The following is a 20,769-nucleotide window of genomic DNA, read 5'->3' as shown; positions in this document are numbered from 1 at the left end:
GATGAGTGGATGGGAGATCGTAGGTTTACCCCGGGTATTACTTCTGTGTCACTGTTAGACAGAGGCACAGTATACTAACCTCGAAAAAGGGCATAGCAAAATTCATTTAAAATGGGTGGCGAAAGCCAAACACACTCTGGCTAGGCTTATAAATGCCCTAGTGCAGATAGCCTAGTATGAACCTATTATATTCGTAAAACAGCAAAATATATTTTAAGAACTAAGCCAGTACGAGAATGGAGAAAAGAAATTCTAATGATAGGGATGACTGCAATTAATGGTACAGAGAAGAGACAAGAGGGGACTGGAATTTAGTGGAGAAAACTGGCAAATGAACCAAGGTATTGGGAGTAAATCATTATAGAGGGAACAGTAACAGAATGGGGAACAAGCCAAGAAGACATTCAGACTAGAGACTACCTTCCCTATCAGTGATTCATACCAGAGTATAGGCAGAGAGAAAGGGATAGGGGAATCCCAAGTGAAATGCCTGCTCTATGTACAGTTTTTAGTTGAATCTAGAACAGAAGCTGCTGTTAAAAAAGGATTGTTAGTAGGGCATATAAACTATTGCACAATAACTATAGGAATCAATCAGCAGAGGTTAGAAAAGATTAGTAAGAGAGACTGGATAAGCAATTCACAAGGAAGAAATGAGAGGACATTGTATGGCTCCCAAATATCCAACAAAGTGTAGAAGATTTAAGATTTTTGCTGTGAAGTGTTTTCATAGGTATTTTACACCCCAAACAGACTCTAAATAATTTTCCCCAGGTAGATGGCAAATGTTGGAGGGGTGATAGGGAAGAAAGAAGTAATTGAGAACATACATTTTGGGAGGTGAATGAATTGGCAGATTTTTAAAAATTCCCTACAGAGTACTCTGTCATAAATATTGGGTGAGCAAATGGGTGTAACTAAGGAAATTACTTTTTGAGCTGGTATACAAGATCTGAATTGCCGAGACATAGTATGACTTTGTTGAGTATAATTCTGGTGGCTGCCAAAGAATTACTAAAAAACAGAAATGAAAGTCTACACCAACTATATTTGAAGTAGTGAATGATGTAAAAGAGAAAAAAGAACTGTAACCGGGATCTTTAGAAAGGGGCAGGAACAAATTACCTAGAAAACAAATGGAAATTATAGGAACAATTTATGGATAATAATGTTTTGGAGGAGGAGTGAGGTTTAAGAGAAGACAGGAATCAGTCAATTTATGTAATGCTGGATTGATGATAATTGCATAACAGAATATATATATGATGTATAATGTTTGCAAATGTAAACATTTTAACATGGTTTGTTTTGTTTTATATAAATGTATGTTTGCCTATAAGTAAAAATTCAATAAAGGTGCTAAAATAAGTTTCCATAATAAAGACTGGAATTTGTTAGGTATGCGGTCATTGATTGCATCGTTGTTGCTTGTTGTATTTTTCATCACAGGATGTTAGCTATATTTTTGAAAGGCTATGAAGGTATGTGTGTTTTGAAATGCCTTCCAGCTGTTTGTGCTGGACTTTTGATCTGGGGTGTTGTAATATACTTTCTATATTACTGTGTGACCATGGAGTTAGCACATTAAAGTAGCAGGCTGTGGAGATGTGTATGTGTGTGTGTGTGTGTGTGTGTGTGTGTGGGGGGGGGTTAAAAAACACTTGTCTAAAATGTTTCTTGAGTTCAGGATTTTTTCATTCATAGTTTATGTCAGTATTACAGAACACTAGTACAATGGCCTTCTAAATGCATGCACATCTGCATACTGGGAGACTGGTGCATGAGTATTTTGCAATATGTTGTGCTGTGTGTTCAGCTGCTTGTGAATGCAGTCAGTATTTTGCAATTGCTTTGTATGTGATTGCTTTTATGTATGTTTACAAGTGCGCAGACACACTCGCATACACATGCATATATACATATGGTTACCTCAGTACCATCGTGCATGAGCAGAACGAGAGAAAGGTAGCATTTTTATTTATTTTTTTTACTGTATGTTTTAAGGGCTGGAGATACTGACTTTGCAGAGTATTTGTTAACTTTTAAACCACTATCAGAGCAGTTTAATTCAGTTTATTTCCTCAAGCCTTTTTTAAGGACTGGGGAGTGACACAAACAACTTGTGAGGAGGGTGTTATGATAAACAGCCCTATCAGAGGGCAAGACTGTCTTTATAGTTAGCTTGATACAAGATCAGAGCAAGAGATAGGCAGAATTTGTATTTATTTTTTTCACTGTTCATCTTCCCTCGTGTCCTTTTAAGGGCTAAGAATACTGACTCTGGGAAAGAGTTTTACACATCTCTGCATGTTAGGCACATTTGGCAGGTTTGGAGGTGGTATCTAATATTGGAGGTGCTGTTTATTGTCTGTAACAGTGTTCTTGACAAAATAAGTCCAGCAGTTCTTATATTTTATTTATAGGTTTAATATGGATAAGATGGATGAGTTCTGTTTATTAGACTTACTTAATAGGGAGTTCTTAACTCAATGTAATAAATGTAAAATCTTTGGAAGATATGTATCCAAATGGGTAAAGGAAATAAATGTTTGCTTTGGATGCAGTGATTTCATACCATCAAAGAATGCTAACTCTGTAAGTTTTATGTCTTCTAATGTGACGCAAACACGGCTTAAAACTCTGTGCCAAGAAATGCATTACACTACTTTTTGGAAGATGGCCACCACAGGAAACTATGTCACTGATAAAACAGCCCTAAGAGTTCACCTACTGGTCAGGGATCTGGGAACACATGTCGTCAGTATCCTGGCCTTCAACCAACATGTGTCCAAGTTAGTAAGGAAATCCTTCTGTGTTGCTCAACATATAAGTAAGGGTATGGCGTCTAGGTCCAAGGATGTTATTGTACCACTATACTCAGCACACATCAAAACCATCATTGAGTATAATGCCTCCTTTGGTATCTACCTGACCAGACACATTCAGCAACGGGAATGTCCGCAAAGGTTACTTACAAAAATAATACAGGTCATAAGCACAACGTCCTATGTGGATCACTGCAAAGCCCAGTCTCTTTACTCAGTCTCCTACAGACTACTGTGAGGTGCTCTATGTCCGTTGTATTCCTAGATCCCACTCTGATGAGCCTTATGCACAACCACAATACAAACAGCATCAAACCTTCTAGATCTAAAGACCTAAATTTTGATTCTAACATAAATATTACATGTTGGAGAGACAGATATGTATCTCAGAGAATTCCAATTTGTTTCTATAAACATATACATAAATGAGATATTGCTGTGCTATGAGAGACATTTGATTTTATTTGTGTCTGTCTGCTGCACTGAGATAGATCAGCTAATGTCACTTTACCCCTGCACACTTCACTCCAATTCCTTATTATAGTGTATTCTAACAACAACTAAAGCATGAATTTTCCAATCATAAAGCACACATCCTATATCAATGAACTGTACCTATCCATTTCTTTAAAATATATGCATTGTTGCAATGTATCTGGAGACAGACAGAAAGACTAAGACACCAGCCACCAGAAGTAACGCAACATAATGAATTGCAATTACTTAAACTCATTCACCTAAATAAAGTAAGGCATGTCAAAAAAAAATCATAGAATCAGATATGCACAAAGGATGGACATACTAGTTACCTGTAGCAGATTTGTTTTAGTTGCATCTCTGTGTTTGTTTGGCAGAATGAATTTTGCTATGATGTACACTCCATTTTCCTACAAAGAAAAAGGTAACTTAAGTATAATATAGGCAAAAACAGTAACCTGCATGCATGCATACCTTTGAACACAAACTCAGACTTAAACCTAAAACATTAAACCACTCCCACTTTAAAACAACATTAACTGTAATATTTAAGAAATTACTTGGCTTGATTTTGACACGGAAATATATGGTTTATCAAAACTTCACTATCTGTGGTCCAGTTTTATTACTTTGAACACATTAATTTCCTTATACTCTAAAGCTATTACTCTGTCCTTTTTCCCTCATATGAATATAGTATTCCTGTAAGCTTCACTAATGTATTTTAAAAAATTATAATTGTTTCTGTTATATTTGCAGCTTCTTTTTTTTCTAGTTGACTTTTCCACTTGTCCTCCACATTCTTTGCCATAAACTGTTTCCCTACCTTCCATGTGAACACAACTCATCATTTAATCTTGGACTTCAACCCATCTCCCTCCTCAAAATCCTTCTGGACAAAGTACTTTTTTTAAACAAGAAACAACTCTATTGCATTATCATGTATGGCATAGGCAGTCTTATATTTATAAAAATGAAAAACCATACTGACACAATCTCAGCTGCAAACATTATACATTGCAAACCATATTGACACAACTGTAACTGCAAACATTATACATCACTTATAATATATCCATTCATTGTCAGTCAACCACTGCATAGCTCATTAAAATTCTGCCTTCTTTTAAACTTTGTTCCTCCTCTGCATGTAGTGATCCCATACTTCCCATTTTGTGTCCTATGTAATTTGCTCCTACCCTTTTCTAAAGATCCCAATTCCAGTTGTTTTATCTCTGTTACTATCTTCACTACTTCTAGTAAAATTGGTTTAGACTTTGAGTTCCATTTTCTAGTAATTGCTTTTTGGCAGCCATAATAATTAGACTGAGCAAGGCCTTACTATGTCTAGGCAATTCCAATTCTGTATCATAGCTAAAAAAAAATCATTTTCTTAGTTACACCAATTTGCTCACCCAGCATCTCTGACAGAGCAGTCTGCAGGGGATCTTTAAAGTCTGCCATCTCATTAGACTCCCAGAAAATATGTTCCCAGTTACCCCTTTCTTTCCCATCAGACCTCCAACATTTGCTATCTACCTGAGGAAAAAATATTTGGAATCTATGTGGGGTATAAAAATACCTCTGTAAACACTTCCAAGAAAAGATCCTAAATCTTCTAGACTCTGTTGCATATTTGGGAGTTGTACATATATCCCCCCATTGTTTCATTGTAAATTGCTTATCCAGTCTCTTTCCAACCTCCTCTGATTGATTCTTATAGTTATCATGCAGTGTTTTATAAGCTTTACTAATTATTACTTTCTTAATGGCAGCTTCTGTTCTAGATTCTACTAAAAACTCTACCAATGCTGGTCTTTCATTTAGGACTCCTCTATTTCTTTCTCTTTGCCTATACTCTATCAGTCCTTGATAGGGAAGGCAATTTCTAACCTGCAGTCCAAATAAGTTCTTGGCATCTTCCCATTCTATTACATTTCCCTCTCTAGTTATTCACTCCCAATACCTTGGTTCCTTTGCCAGTTTTCTCCAATAAATTCCAGCCAGCCTCTTGCCTATTGTCTGCATCTGTAATTGGAGTCATCCCTATCGGCAGAATCTCCTTTCTCCCTTCTTGTGTTGGTTTAGTTCTTAGAATACTTTCTGCTACTATATGAATATAATACTCTGTATGATTATTGTTGTTATTCTCCTTAAAGGTCTGCATCAAAAATCCCAGTCTCTTCTTGTTTCTTGAGCTTTCCCCGTTTCATCATCTCTTTCCTCTCTGAATTATAGGCTTCTGCTTGTGCTATGTATACGAGCCTTAACTGTGTTACTCTGAAATCCTAATCTGCTCTGTTCTATTAGAAGAATAAAGTTATCCCACTTGACTCTTGCCATCTTCCCCTCCCAGAGAAAATCTTTCAGCTCTTTATTAATTGCTATCCACAACTTCTCCTCTGCCAATAAAAATATGCCTGACCTGTGTAAAAAACTAATGGGACTAAAAACATTTTAACTGCATGTATCTTACTATCAATATCTGTATAACAGAGCTTCCATTTTCTCAGTTTTTTAGTTTCTTTTGTTTAATCTCTTCCTGTATATCCTTAGCTGCCACAGCAGAATCATTTTTAATCTATATTCCTAAATACTTCATTTTATCATGTCCGCATAAGTATGGATATTGCTGAACCAATTTGCATGTGGGTACATAATTTAATGGTATTGCCTTTGTTTTAGATTCATTAATTTTGTATTCCCAAAAAAAATCTGAAACTGTTTCAATAGGTTCCATAGCACTGTAATGTCCCTATCTGGTTTTGTCAAGTATAAAATAACGTCATCTGCAAAAAAAAACAGCTTTTCTTGACTACCATACCAATTATATCCTTGAATTTCTGAGTCCCTTATGGATCTAAATATAATGCAAATAACAAAGAGGAGAAAAGGCACCACCTGCCTGGTTCCTCTGCTCAAGCAGTGATAATCAGAGAGGATTAATAAAAACTAAGGAATAGCAAAATCCACAAAAAAAACAAAAATACAGGAACAGACCAGAACGGGAAAAGCTGTTCAACTGTTTTAATATAATACATACCACTAGTACCTCAGCTTTTCGCCTTCAACGGATAAAGTGCAATAAAAAGACAGCCCTTTTTATAACTAAGTCATACCCCATTAATACATTCCATTAACTTTAAAATTTTCTTAAAGTGCTACCATTCTAACAGATCACTCCAACAGCACTACTAGATAGGGGCCAAGGGTACTATATGCTAGTACAAGGATCTAGGGAACTACTAAAGGGGCGGTGAATACCGCACAACGTGGCTGGGCTAATATATGCCTTCGGGCAGATAGCCCAGTACCAACCTATGAACCTATAAACATACACAATATTACATATAAATATATACACATTTTTCCAATATACATAAACTTTCTAGCTTAAATTAATCCTACATTTTATTAATAAAAAATTAATTACTTTATTCATCATTTTAATACTGAACCAAACATCCTGTTAATTCACCATTATCACAGAGGGCCCCGCCCACTTTAATTTTTGCATCCGATCCCTCATATATCCTCCTTATCAACCTTATAATTTTTCAGGGAATGCAAATGCTTCCATAGCTCTGCTCATAAAGTCCCAGTGTACGCCATCAAATGCTTTCTCTACATCAAGACCCAGCAACAACAGTGGTATTTTCTTACATTCCTCTTCCCTCTGGATTATCAATGTTCTTTTAATGTTGTCAAATGCTTTACTCCCCTTCATAAAAACACATTGATCCATATTATCACTTTTGACATTCTTTTAGCCATTACAGACATAAACAAATTATAATCATGGTTTAGTATTGACATGAGCCTGTACAAAGCTGGATCTGATGGATCTTTACCCTCTTTAGATATTAAAGCTACCACCACTTTCTTCCAGGATGTTAGTACTTCTCCTCTTAAAATATTGTTAAACAAAACCTTCCAGAACTTTTATCAGTTTTCCCCTCCTAGCTCCCAAATACCATCTATTCCTGGGGACTTTCCTGTAGATTGGTTATACATCACAGTTTTTATCTCCCCTACCTCTAGCCTTGGCATGTTTAATTCTTCCATAAACATTTCTATTTGTACCTTTTCTAAATTTCTATATTTCTCTGATTTATACAGACTTTAATATCATTTTCAAAATATTTCTAATACTTCTACAGGATGCCTTGTTATCTTCCTTGTTATAGGCTCCCTAAGCTTGGTGACAGCCCTTTCATCTTTCTGTTGCCTGAGTAGTTGTGCAAAAAGTTTTTGTGCTCTAGAGTTATCAAAAACAATTGCTTAATAGCAATCTTTCTAAACTCATGCATATTATTACGGTAAACCCTTATTTTCTCTTTAGTATTCTGCAGTTGCTCTTCTTCTTGTTCTGTGAGATTCCCCCTATTTTGCAGTACTTTAACATTTGTCAATCCCTCTAAATAATTCTTATCCATATCCCCCTTTCTTTTATTTCCACCCTATTTTTAAACTCTACATTAATTTTATCCCACTCACTAGCCACATTTTCAGAAGAAATTTCAAAGTACTCTAGGAGCTCCTGAATATTTCCACTACCCATTCCTTAAATTCCTCTCTTTTCAACAGATAGGTGGGAAAGTGCCACTGTCTCATTTTTATTTAATTAGCCTGTGTTTTTATTTTAGTCATTACTGGAGCATGATCTGAAATAGTTACTGGGTGCATAGTAAGACCCTCAATTAAATGCACATGTTGCAATGAAATGTAAATTCCGTCTTCTCTAGCCAATTTTAATATCTTGGGGAATAATATTTAAATTCACTCCAAACTCATAGTACTGAATTCACATCTTCCATGCCAAATATTTTCCTAACTTTCTTCAAAAATCTAGCCTCCTTTGTTATATTTTCCCTTCTTAGCTCCCCAGACATGTCTTCACTACTGCAAATCAAATTCCAGTCTCCACCTATAAGTAATATTCCTTGCTGAAAGCTGATTATTTCTCCCAGAATATTCTTAAGCTCCATTATTGTAGCTTTCTGTAGAATATAAATGCATGCCAATGTAATCCTCCACACTTGCCAGTAGCCCCTTAGTACTACAAATCTACAATTATTGACTTTTTTAATCCTCTTCTATTACTATTGGAGCTCCTCTTGCAAGTAACATAAGTACTCCTCTCTTTTTTTGCCCAAGGTATTCAGCTGAATAATCATGCAGGTGTTCAGTTCTTTCCAAGTGCGTCTCCTGTAGCATAGCTATTGGCACTCTACATTTTTAATGTAGTTCACTACTCTTTCTTTTTTGTATTTATCTGTGAAACCATAAACATTTAAAGACATTATAGAAAGCATCATATTCTTGAGAAATTATTATTCCCACCTTTTATGCATAACAGCTTTTTTGTTAAAGGTCTAGTTTCAGCTTTTGTGTTACATGCATTTACTGTTTGGTGGGTTCATCTTTTATACAGTTGTTTCTTGTCATCTCCATTTGACTCTAGGTCACATCTTACAGAATGTTTTGTTTTATTGAAAACCCTCAAACAAAAATACACATACACCCCAATACCCCCTAAAACCTATTAACTTAGTAATGCACACACAAAACTATGTACATCTTCAAATATTGAAGTTTTACCCTCCGAATAGGAACAAATGTTCCAGGCTGACAGCCACACACATGGACTTGAGCCAACCTAAAAAAGAAGTTATGTACTTAGTATAATATTCCATCCATGTTGTCCCTTTTCATTCTTCCTCAACTGTTGGGTTCAGATTCAACCCTCGGATCTGACTCAGCCTTTATTTAAGCTCGTGTCCACCAAAAAGCTCTTGAGCTCCTCCCTGACACATAATGCACAAACCCCTAATACGTCAGATCTTGCTTGCTGTTTTACATAATGTAGAAGGAACTACTATAGAAATCCTAACAGAATAAGCTACATCTGGTGCTTAACATGAAGGACAGTGATGTCCTTGTAATCACTTGTTCTTCCAGAAATTCATTATAAAAAAGTTTAGAGGGTTGGAGAATGAAAATGGCCAACACAGATGGAAGACGTTATGTTAAGTATATAACTTCTTTATCTGACATTGTCAATTTTCACTCTAGCCTTAACTATTGGGACAGTGTCCCCAGCTACCTAAAATCCTGGGTGGACTCTAAGGAAGAATATTCCTGAGCACAGTTGAGCCAAAGGTTGCTCTTCAACTCAAGACCAGATCTAGTTTGTAATGAGTAATAAAGATATGAGGATTGGCCAAGTTGTGGTTGCACATATGTCATCCATGGAAGTCCTAGAGAGAAACACTGAAGAAGTTGCCACGGACCTAGTTGAATGAGCTCTTGGAGGTTTTGGTAAGGATAAACCCAATTTGTTGTAGATAAATGATATGCAATACGTCAGCCATCTGGCTAAAGTCACCATTACAACTGATTTTTCCAATTTAGAATTAGCAAAGGACACAAATAATTGATCTGTCTTTCTAATACCTTCTGTTCTATGTAGGTAAAAATGTAATTTTCTGCAAACATCCAGTAAATCTAACATATATTCACTTTTCTTTGGAAATTTAGTAAAGAAGCTTGACAAGTTAATGGCTGGTTGATACTGGATTCTGACACCACCTTAGGAAGGAAAGAAACAATGGTATAAAGAAGTTATGTACCTACCATAACGTTCCATGTTAGTTGTCTTCATCTCGCCTTCCTTCTTGCTGGTTGGGTTTGGAGCCGATCCTCGGCTCCGACTCTGCCATCTTCAATAGCTCAAGAGCTGTTTACTGGCTTGAGGCTACCCCTTATCCCATAATGCCTAGCGATAGCTACCCAGATCTCATTTGAAATAGCTAACTCCAGACATAACAAGAGAATAAACCAGTCAAAATAATTGGTTGACTATACCTGCCATATTCTCTAAGTCAATAGAGGAAAACAAAAGAACACTCAGCCAGTGAAACAGGAACTCCTCTCGGTCCACTAGGACAGGGGGACAGAGGGTAGGACGCAAGAAGGAAGGTGAGATGAAGACAACTAACATGGAACATTATGGTAGGTACATAACTTCTTTATGTTAAGTTGTCTATCTCGCCTTCATTCTTGCTGGTTGGGACAGCATCCCTAGCACCTAACATCCTGGGTGGCTCAGTGGAACAGACTCTTAAGAACAGTGGAACCAAAGTCAGCTCTGCTGCTGGAAACCATATCCAGCTTGTAATGAGAAATAAAGGTATGAAGGTTTGCCCACGTGGCAGCTGCACAGATAGAATCCATGGGCAACCTGGACTGGAAGGCTACAGAGATGGCCAAGGCCCTAATAGAATGACCTTTCAGTTTAATAGGTAACTCTTTATTCCTTAACTGATAAATGAAAGTAATAGTGTGTGATAACCATCTCGACAAGGTTACCTTGGAAACTGGGAGACCTTGTTTGCCTAAGGCATAAGAAAGGAATAATTGGTCCGACTTCCTTATTTCTTTAGTTCTGTGTAGGTAAAAACGCAATTGTCTATGGACGTCCAGTTGGTGTAGTTTGTACTCTGCCTTGCTGGTATGATTAGGGAAAAGCACAGGAAGATCTATAGATTTGTTTAAATTATTTTCTGAGCAGACTTTAGGAAGAAATGAAGGATTAGTCCTCAGAGCAACCCTGTCCTTATGAAACACTAAGTAAGGAGGATGAACAAATAGTGCCTGAAGTTTGGAGACGCATCTGGCTGAAGTAATAGCTATGAGAGTGTCTTCCAAGATAGAAACTTGATGGAGCAGGATGCTGCCAGTTCAAAAGGGGGCAGAATTAAGGAAGTTAGGACTAAATTAAGGTCCCAAGGAGGAGGGGGATCCCTCACTGGAGGCCTAAGAAGAGATGTCCCTCTCAAAAAAGCTTTACAGATCTTATGAGACATAATGTTAGAATTTGACAAACCAACATGAAAGTTAGAAATGGCCGCTAATTGTACCAATTGTACCAATCCCAATCCCTCAGAGCTACATGCTCCAGGGATCTAAACCTTGGCATCACAATAAACAAAACATGTTGGAGGGATAGGTTCCTGACCCAGAGACTCCCCAGACTCTGGAATAGATTGCCCATACATGTCAAGCAGAGTGCCTCTTTGGACCTCTTCAAGAGGAACCTTGACGATTGGATGGGAGAAAGGAAATTCACCCCAGGAATCACGTCAGTCGCCCTGCTAGACAGGGGTCCAGGAAAGTAAATAATGTGGGAAGAAATAGCCAGGGAATTGTTATGGCTAGGCTTGTATAGGCCCTAGGGCTGATAGCCTAGTACCAACCTATGAACCTATGATTGTAGCGGAGGCAGACCCGGAGTGAAACAGTTGTGCTAGGCATTCCAGAATTTCATGGACTGGGGCTGAAAAGGGATCCACATTCCTAGCCTCTGCCCAACAAGAGAAATGTTTCCATTTGCTAGCATAAGTTTTCCTTGTTGTAGACTTATGAGAGGAGACGATAATCTCACGGACTGCTGGGGAAATGCTAGGAAGACTGGCTAAGGTTGGAAGTGGAGCAACCAAGCTGTGAGCTGGAGAGTTTGGAGGGATTGATGCAACCCATGAACCAGGAGGTCTGGAATTGGGTCCAGAGTCCAGGGCTGATTGAGAAGGTAACGGTGCAGGAACGGGAACCATATCTGTTGAGGCCAGTAGGGGGCAATGAGGATCATTTTGCAACCCAATGATATTGCTTTCGGTATAAGTTTGGGTATCAGGGGAAAAGGAGGAAAGGCATAAAGAAGTCTCTGGGGCGAATTGTGGACTACAGCGTCTCTGGGAATGTGACCCTGAAGCGGAAGAAGGGAGAAGTAGTTGCTGCATTTGCTGTTGAAGGGGGTGGCAAAGAGATTGCAGCAAGGCTGTCCCCATTTGCAGAAAATAAGATTCACAACTTCCTGATTCAGAGACCACTAGTGAGGCATGAGGATAGCTCTGCTGAGCCTGTCTGCTATGATGTTGGATCTCCCAGGGATGTGTGTCACAGTCAGAAAATGTTGGGAGGAAATCACCCACTGCCAAAGTCTAAGTGTTTCTCGACACAGGGAGTAGGATCTGGTTCTGCCCTGCTTGTTGATGTACCACACCACTGACATGTTGTCCGTTTGGACAGCAATAGTCCCAGAAGGCAGAGAGTCTTGAAGGGCTTGCAACGCCAGGAGCACAGCTCTCATTTCTAGGACATTTATGTGCAGATGGTACTCGTGAGGTTGCCAAGTGCCTTGGACTGTCCTGCCCATATAATGCCCCCTCCCACCCTATCAGGGAGGTGTCTGTCATCACTGTGGCTACCGGAGGGAGTTGTATGAAAGGTCTGCCCTGAGTAACTAGTGGGGAGACAATCCACCAAGAAAGATGTCTTTTGCATGCATCCATGATCAGGATCATGTGAGTCATGGGTAGCTCTTGGAAAGACCACTGCGTGAACAGAAGCCACTGAAGAATTCTCATATGAAAGCGCGCTAGTGGGATTAGAAGAATGGCTGCTGCCATGGAACCCAGAGTTTGAAGGCATACCTGACTTTGATCCTTTTGCTCTGCATTAGAATTTGTACTTGCCAAAGAATTGCGGACACCCTTTCTAGTGGCAGCCTTGCAAACATATTCCTTGTGTCTAAGTCTGCGTCTATGTAAGTGATAGATTGACAGGGCAATAAGGCAGATTTTTTGAAATTTATTGTAATGCCTAGCTGGGTACAGATTGCGATTGTGTAGTCCCGTGCTTGTAGGAGTTGATGCCTGGTAGTAGCAGTGAGGAGCCAGTCGTCTGGATATGGAAACATCTGGAATCCTTGACGTCTCAGGTGAGCCGTGACCACTGCCATACATTTGCTGAACACCCTGGGGGCTGTGGTGAGACCAAAAGGCAGAGCTTTGAACGGATAATGACTGGCCCCCAGCCGGAAGCAAAGATATCTCCTGGAGCACCTGTCCATCTTGATATGGTAGTACGCATCCTGAAGATCTATCGAGCACATCCAATTGTCCTGACCCAGAAAGGGTAGAATGGACTGTAGCATGACCATCTGAAACTTTGTTCTTTGTACAGACCTGTTTAGTCTGCTGAGATCCAGAATCAGTCTCCAGTCCCCTGTCTTTTTTGGTACTAAAAGGAACCTTGAGTAAGTTCCGGATCCGTGCTGGTCTGTCAGGACTTCCTGGATGGCTCCTTTTTCTAGCAGTTTTGAAACTTCTATTACTGCTTGCTCCTTCAGATTGGGTGGAACATCTGGAAGGGTCTTCCTTGACTGTAACGAGGGTTGATGCAAGGGAATTTTGTAACCTCTGGATATAATGGACCATATCCATCTGTCTTGTGTTAAACTTTGCCAGGCTTTTGGGTACAGTGAAAATCTTCCCCCAACTGCCTCCAGAGGTGAGCAGCTGGGCAACCTTTCAGGGATGCTGGAAGGGCTTGTCAGAGAAAGATTCTCTGTTGCCCTGGTTCTGCGGACCCCCTCTGCCACGAGGGCGGCGTCTATTATTAGAGTGGAAAAACGGACTCCTACGGCAGAAAGAGTCTTACCTTTTTGCTCACACTTAGTCAAAGTGTCTTTCACCTGTGGTCCAAAAAGAAAGGAACCATCAAAGGGGGTGTTGGTGAAGGATGCTCGAAAGGGTTCTGCAAAGTTACACAGCTGCATCCACGCATGCCTCCTAAAGGCCACACCTGTACCTGTGGCTCTACTCGCCCCATCGGCTGCATAGGAAATGAGCCTCATGGAGGAGTTAACTACAGAATTAAGCATTGCTAGCAGGGAAGCTACTCTGGCTTGTGCTCCCTCAGCTGTTGGATCTTGAAAGGTATCTCCGAGCTCTTTAAGGAGATCCCTTTGAAGTCGGGTAAAATGACATAGGTAGTTCGATGACCTAATGGAGAAGGTCGCTGAAGCGAACATTCACTTCCCATATCTGTCCATTGTCCTAGACTCCTTGTTAGGGGGATGGACAGATGAAGAGGTCTCCACTAACTCTTTTTTGGTGGCTGCTGCTACAACCATGGCATCAACAGGAACACCTTTAGAAAGGAACTGCTTATCCTGGGGTGCTGTAATGAATTTACCAGGTCTCCTTGGAGTTAGTTCCACTGTATCCAGAGCTGACCAAGCCTTTCAAGCCACCACTGCCATAAGTGGATCGAAAGGCGGAGAAACCCAGGAGGTGGAAGGTCGGGAACCAAAAGCATCCAGAAATACAGACTCATCCTCGGTGGGGCCTAGGGGATTCCAGTTCCCCCTCTGCTTAAGCATTTCCAGGACGCCCGAGAAGGAAACATCTTCAGAGGAGGATCTCGGGGACCCTTTTGAATCATCTAAGTCTGTATCAGAAGTGACAGACTCGGGGGAGTCAATGTGCTTCCTCTTACACTTTTTCTTCCGAGGGGGCTCCTCTGAGTGATCAGGAGAGGCCTCGGAAGAGGAGGAAACACCCAATGGGGTCGCCTGGAGCATCAGTTCCTTACACTTAGGGTCTGGAGGAGGAGCAGTGGTTGGCACAGGCACTACGGGGATGGAGCTGGTGGGGCTGAAAGTGGAGCTGACTCAGAGGACAGCACACTCCGCATGACATCAAAGGCATCCCTGCCACAAGGCAGAGAAAGTTCCGGTTCCGAAGAAATAGGAATCTTTCTCTGCACCGAGGGGGACAGCTCCGAGGCAGATGTTGGAGCTGAGCTCACCTGCGCCGATGCTCTGAGAGGGAGAACGAGGTCGGGCAAGGGTCCGATGCCCCTCACCCCCTCAGAGCCAACGAGGGAGCCACGGTGCCCAAATCCCTTGACGTCAGAACCAAAGGAGATAGAGCTATCGGAGCCGACGGTTCAACTACTCGAACCCCAATGAACAATGGCTCCGAACTCATTGGAGTCGGAGGAGGAACATCAAGGGAAGTGGATGGAACCAATACCTGTTGAGGAGGGCTGGACAACAATTTAGCTAGTGCCTGCGACTTTAGCAACCTACTGACTACTCTCTTCACATTATGATCCGACAGCCTAGAGAATCAGTGGCTACGCTTGCTTTGAAGTAATGGAGACCGAGGAGCCGAATGCACCGACTCTACGGAAGGGGACCTCAGCCTCTTGTGGCTCTGTGATGGCTCCGAAGCCTCTGATAGAGCCGATGAGGAGGTTGTCTTGTCGGTGCCAGCCAGAACTGACGTTGAAGGAAAATCCTGTACCGAAGTTGGCTCCGAAATTGAAGCCAACGGCTTAGTGGATTTAGGGGATTTCACTGGCTGTGAACTCTTGGCCATTGAATCCTGGGGTTTTAACAGACCCCTAAGAATCAACTTATCCTTACGCTCCTGCAGGACTCTTGGACTAAAGGCATGGCAAACAGAACAAGAGTCCTGCAGGTGCACAGCGCCTGAACAATAGACGCAAGAACTGTGCCCATCTGTCAGAGACATTTTCTGATAGCATGAGTCACACTTCTTAAACCCAGATACTTTAGCTTCCTTGGACATGCTGTACTGGAAAAAGGAAACCAACCAATTTAACCGACAATAAGAAGAACAATATTCAGTTCTACAAAAAAGGCACACCCACAAAATAGGCACACAAGTACTATCTAGAAGGATATAGATACTGTTTTTTTTTTTTAAAGGTAATAGGACAGCCTTTAATTTAAATGGCTAACCTAGAAGAAAAGAACAGTAGGAAAGCCTCTAAGTTAAATGGCTAACCAGGGGAAGGGGGGAGGGGTGGGGAGAACTCTCTAAGTTAAACGAGGTCTACAAAAAAGGGATACTATAGAACAAACAGTTAACTACAACAGTAACAACACTATCGCTAATAAAACAGAAAAATATACTAGAAGATTTAAATTCTAGAGAGAATTTACACAAAATATTAATATACAAGCCTGAGCCAGAAAAATGACACCTCGCAGCTGAAGCGGCAAACAAGATCTGGGTAGCTATCGCTAGGCATTATGGGATAAGGGGTAGCCTCGAGCTATTGAACATGGCCGAGTCGGAGCAGAGGATTGGCTCTGAACCCAACCAGCAAGAATGAAGGCAAGATAGACAACTTAACATGTACTGTTACTCCATCCTTATGAAAAATCAAGTGGGGAGGTTTAGAAGACAATGAGTTCTGAAATTCTCTTAACAGAGGTAATGGCCAACAGAAGGATAGTTTTCCAGGTCAGGAGTTTAAGATAACATTTAGCTGCTGGTTCAAAGTGAAAACAAATCAGGGTCTGTAGTACCAAATTTAAATCCAATGGAGGAGTAGGATATTTATAATACAAAGCGTTGAAGAAGGCAAGAAAGAATTCTCAAATCCAATATGAAAATTAGAAATTGCTGCTAAGTGAATTCTAATTGTTGGGGAGCTAGCTCCCTCATTAAACTTGTTGCCAAAAACTCAAGAACACTTTGCCTAAAAGCTGAGAAGGGGTCAGTGTGTTTCCACTGTGCCCATAAAATTAACCTTTTTCATTTACGTCTGTAAAGTTTTCTTGTAGAAGCCTTATTGGAAGATAAAAGTATGTGATGGACAGAGGAAGTAAGCATTGTCTGGTTATTGCAGGAATTGGAGAAACCACACTGTTAGCTTGAGGTTTGAGACATCCAGATGAATCATGCCTGTCAGGTGAGACAGGAGGTCTGGAATAGGATCTAGAATGCAAGGTGGACAAAGTAGATGAGGCCAAAGGAAGGAGAACCAAATCTGTCTAGGCCAGTATGGTGCAATGAGGGTGACTTTACTCTTCAATGACACAGCTTTCTGTATAAATGGGAATTAGGGGTGTTGGGGGTATGCATAGAAAAGACCGGTGGGCTAGTCAGGGAGTAAAGCATCCCTTGGTGATTCCCCTGGTGGAGGGATCAGGGCATGGAGGTCCTTATACCACCTGATCTGATAGAAATCCACCACCAGAGGTACCTCTTGCATGCCTGAATGATTCTTATTTGAGCTGACATGCATTGATAAAGAATTGACCACCGTGTTGCTAGCATCCATGGAAGAATTCTCATATAAAATCTTGTAGAATCAAAAGAGCTGAAATTTTGGTTCTGTGACTTATTTTCTTTACCTGGAATCTGGTCATTTGCACTCTTGAAAGAGGAAGAGAAGCTGTCACAGATACCATGTTGAATACCGCTCCTATGAATTCCTATGAATTCCAGTGTCTGAGTCAGTTGTAACTCAGACTTGTAATTTATGATTATCCCCAGATGAGAACAAGTCCAGAGTACTTGATCCCTTGCCCTTATTAGCAGATGCCTGGTAGGAGTGGTAATGATCCAGTCATCTGAGTTTTTAAACACTCAGAATCCCTGCAATCTCAAGTGAGCTGCTACCACTGTCATGCATTTGGTAAACTGTGGTGAGGCCAAAGGGCAGTTCTCTGAACTGGTAATAAGTCAGAAGCATATATACCTTCTGGACTGTCTGTTCATTTTATGTCATAGTACGCATTTTGAAGGTCTACTGAGCACATCCAGTTGTCCTTGCCCAAAATAGGCAGACTGGACTGAACCATGACCATCCAAAACTGTGTGTGTTGAACAGACTTGTCAAGTCACTGAGATCCAATACTTCCCCCTCCAGTCCCCTGTTTTCTTTGGCACTGAAAAGAATTGTGAGTAAGCTCTGGATTCTACCTGGTCTGGTGGGACTTCTTGGATGACTCTTTTCTAGCAGTTTTAGTATTTCCTATTGCTGCTGCTTTCCTCTCTGACTGGGTAGAATATCAGAAATTTGTATAAACATGGAGGTGGGGGAAAAAGGAATTATATAAACTCTGGATATAATCCTCTGCACCCAAGTATCTTTTGTTATGTCTAGCCAGGCTGTCTGGTGCAGGGATAATTGACCGCTGACTGCATCCAGAGGGGGACAATCGGGCCTCCTTTCAGCAGCACTGATAGGGTCTATCAGGGAAAGTATCCCTGGAAATTGGTTCTGTGGGCTTCTTCTGCCACAAGGGCATCACCCATTTCAGTCCCCCCTCTCACCCTGGGGAAGCTATCTCCACATGGATCTTGGAAAGGACCCTGGGACTTCCTGAACCACATTTTTCAACTACCTTGTTGATGCCTAGAAAAGGATCTTTGATGGGTCAAACAACATTTTTTTCACACCTTGAGAGTGTGTCCTTCACTTATGTGTCAAACAACAAACTGCCACCAAAAGGAGCATTGACGAATGAGGACTTGAAGGGCTCTGCAAAATCCCAAAGCAGGAGTCCTGATGGAAATGCCTTAACCCACAGCCCTTGAGGCATCTTCAACTGCATGCAAGATAAGCCTCATGGTTAAATATGAAACAGACTAAAGGGTAGCCAACTGGGAAGCCACAGAAGATGAAGCCTCACCAGTAGTGATCCCTGAAAGGGATTTTGAATGTTCCTTGATCAAGTCCCTTTGTAGTCTCATAAAGTGTGGCAAGTAGTTCAGTGACCTAAGGGCAAAAGTCACTGAAGCATACACATGCTTCCCAAATCTGTCCGACTCCCTGTTAGGGGGATGGACAGACAAACTCTGCTTAGTAATTTCCTTCTTAGTGGCCGCTGCCAGGATCATAGCATCTACAGGCACCCCTTTACTCCAGAATTCCCTACCTTCAGGCAGAACCAGAATCTGATCTGGCCTCTTAGGGACTGGCTCAACTGAGTCAAGCTCCTTCCATGCCAACCTAGAGATCAAGTCAATGAGCTCAACAGTGGGCGGAGTAACCCAGGAGGTAGACAGGCCAGCTCTAAAGGCTTCCAGAAATACTTACTCCTCTGGGGAAGGATTATCAGAGGACTAACCACTTCTCTGTTTAAGGATTTCAAGAATGTCTTCAAATGAGACCTCTTCAGTAGGTGATTGTGGGAAATCCTCCCATTTATTGAAATCAGTATCATCTGGACTGCCTCCAAACCAATACTCCAACACTCCTGTTGAGATAAGTTGTGCAGAAGGTCACACTGTCTCACTCCCTTCAGGATAGGCAGACTAACAAGGTTGTTGATTCCCACTTCCCATATCTCCATCCTTCCAGCACTTGAGAATCTAATCAAATCTGGGTCATTTGGGGTCACAGTTATGGTTTTATCTACTTGTGCTAAGAGGATGAGGTTACTACCTATGCTTTTTAATTTTCTAGATCTAAAACCTTGAAAATTGATCATGCCCTCCATTTGGGAACTAAAGACTCTCAATACCTGTTTGTCCTATATAAAGCATGTCTTCTTTTCTGAGGGAGGTCATAGGCCTTTTTCTGTATAGTTACAGCATGCTCCTTCCTATTATATAATTCCAATGTTTTGATATGACCAAGACAGATAATGAAAAGTGCAAAATCTATTTAATTAACTGTCAATGAATTATTCTCTTTCTAGCTGTTTTTTTCCATTAATTTTCTGACTACCTGTTTCATGCAATACAGAATCACAAGGGAGATGGGCCCTATCCCAGACAGAATGCCAGTCTATGATAAGAAGCATACACATACCCTCACACATGGCATGCACATCTACAGGCAGTCTGGAGGATTGCCGGTTCAGCTATGACAAATCTTTTGGATGTGGGAGAAAAGTGAAGCAAACAGGGAAAACTAAAGTGAATACAAGGAGAACAAGAGGACACCACACAGAAGGCACTATGAACTAGGGAAGCAAGTGTTGTTAGGCAGCAATGCTAACTGCTGGGCCAATGTGCAACTCATATAAAAAGAAATTATGTACTTATAATGTTCTATCTGTGTTGTCCATTTTCATTTATCTTTGACATATGGGGTTCGGGTCTGATATTGGAATGGACTCGGCCATTACTACAGCTTGTGCAGGCCAAAAACTCTCAAGCTTCACGTCTACCTACAGTCCTACTCTCCTGGTTACCTCAGATCGCGTTTGCAGATTAGAGATATTAAGTCATAGATAAGGAGGCCTTCATGGATACTACATCTGCTATGCCTTAATGATTACAATAAAGTTATATGTACATTATCCATTCCACCAAAGGCTCTTCAAAGGCTGGGGGATGGACAGAGGGGAGTCAAGGATAAATGAAAACACCACAGATGGAATGTTATGGTAAGTACATAACTTCTTTAACTGATGTTTTCAATTTTCATTTTATCCTTGACGTATGGGACAGAGTCCCCAGCCAACTTAGACCTTGGCATGATTCATGGAAGGACATTCATAATCACCAATGAACCAAGGGATGCTCTTCCTCTAGAGACCAAATCCAATTTGTAATGAGTAATAAAGGTATGGGGAGAAGCCCAAGTTGCCGCTGTACATATATCATCCATTGAAGCTCTGGATTGGAAAACTGCTGAAGTGGCTTCAGATATTGTAGTACGTGCCTTAACAGGCCTAAGCAAATCAATTTTCTTCTTGTTATAGCTGAAGAATATACAATTCTTGAGCCATCTGGCTAAGGTCAGCTTGCTGACAGGTTTACCAGACCTTGTACTTGAAAAGGATATAAATGGTCAGATTTTCTTATGTCTTTCATTCTGTGTAGATAAAAACATAGTTGTCTGT

General features: G+C 40.8%; 1 protein-coding gene across 1 annotated transcript in view; it reads right to left on the bottom strand.

The window, feature by feature from the left end:
• The window catches only part of NEK10 (NIMA related kinase 10), a 3,576,599-nt gene that overhangs the window by 1,647,405 nt on the left and 1,908,425 nt on the right, over nucleotides 1-20,769 (bottom strand). Inside the window, exon 16 of the mRNA XM_044064761.1 lies at nucleotides 3,635-3,712. Coding sequence (XP_043920696.1) covers nucleotides 3,635-3,712 — 78 coding nt within the window. The remainder of the gene's footprint in view (nucleotides 1-3,634; nucleotides 3,713-20,769) is intronic.

The sequence above is a fragment of the Protopterus annectens genome, chromosome 3.part0, assembly GCF_019279795.1.
Source record: "Protopterus annectens isolate FY-2018-M chromosome 3.part0, PAN1.0, whole genome shotgun sequence".
Classification (NCBI taxonomy): Eukaryota; Metazoa; Chordata; order Ceratodontiformes; family Protopteridae; genus Protopterus; species Protopterus annectens.
This window is presented reverse-complemented; position numbering and strand designations above follow the sequence as displayed.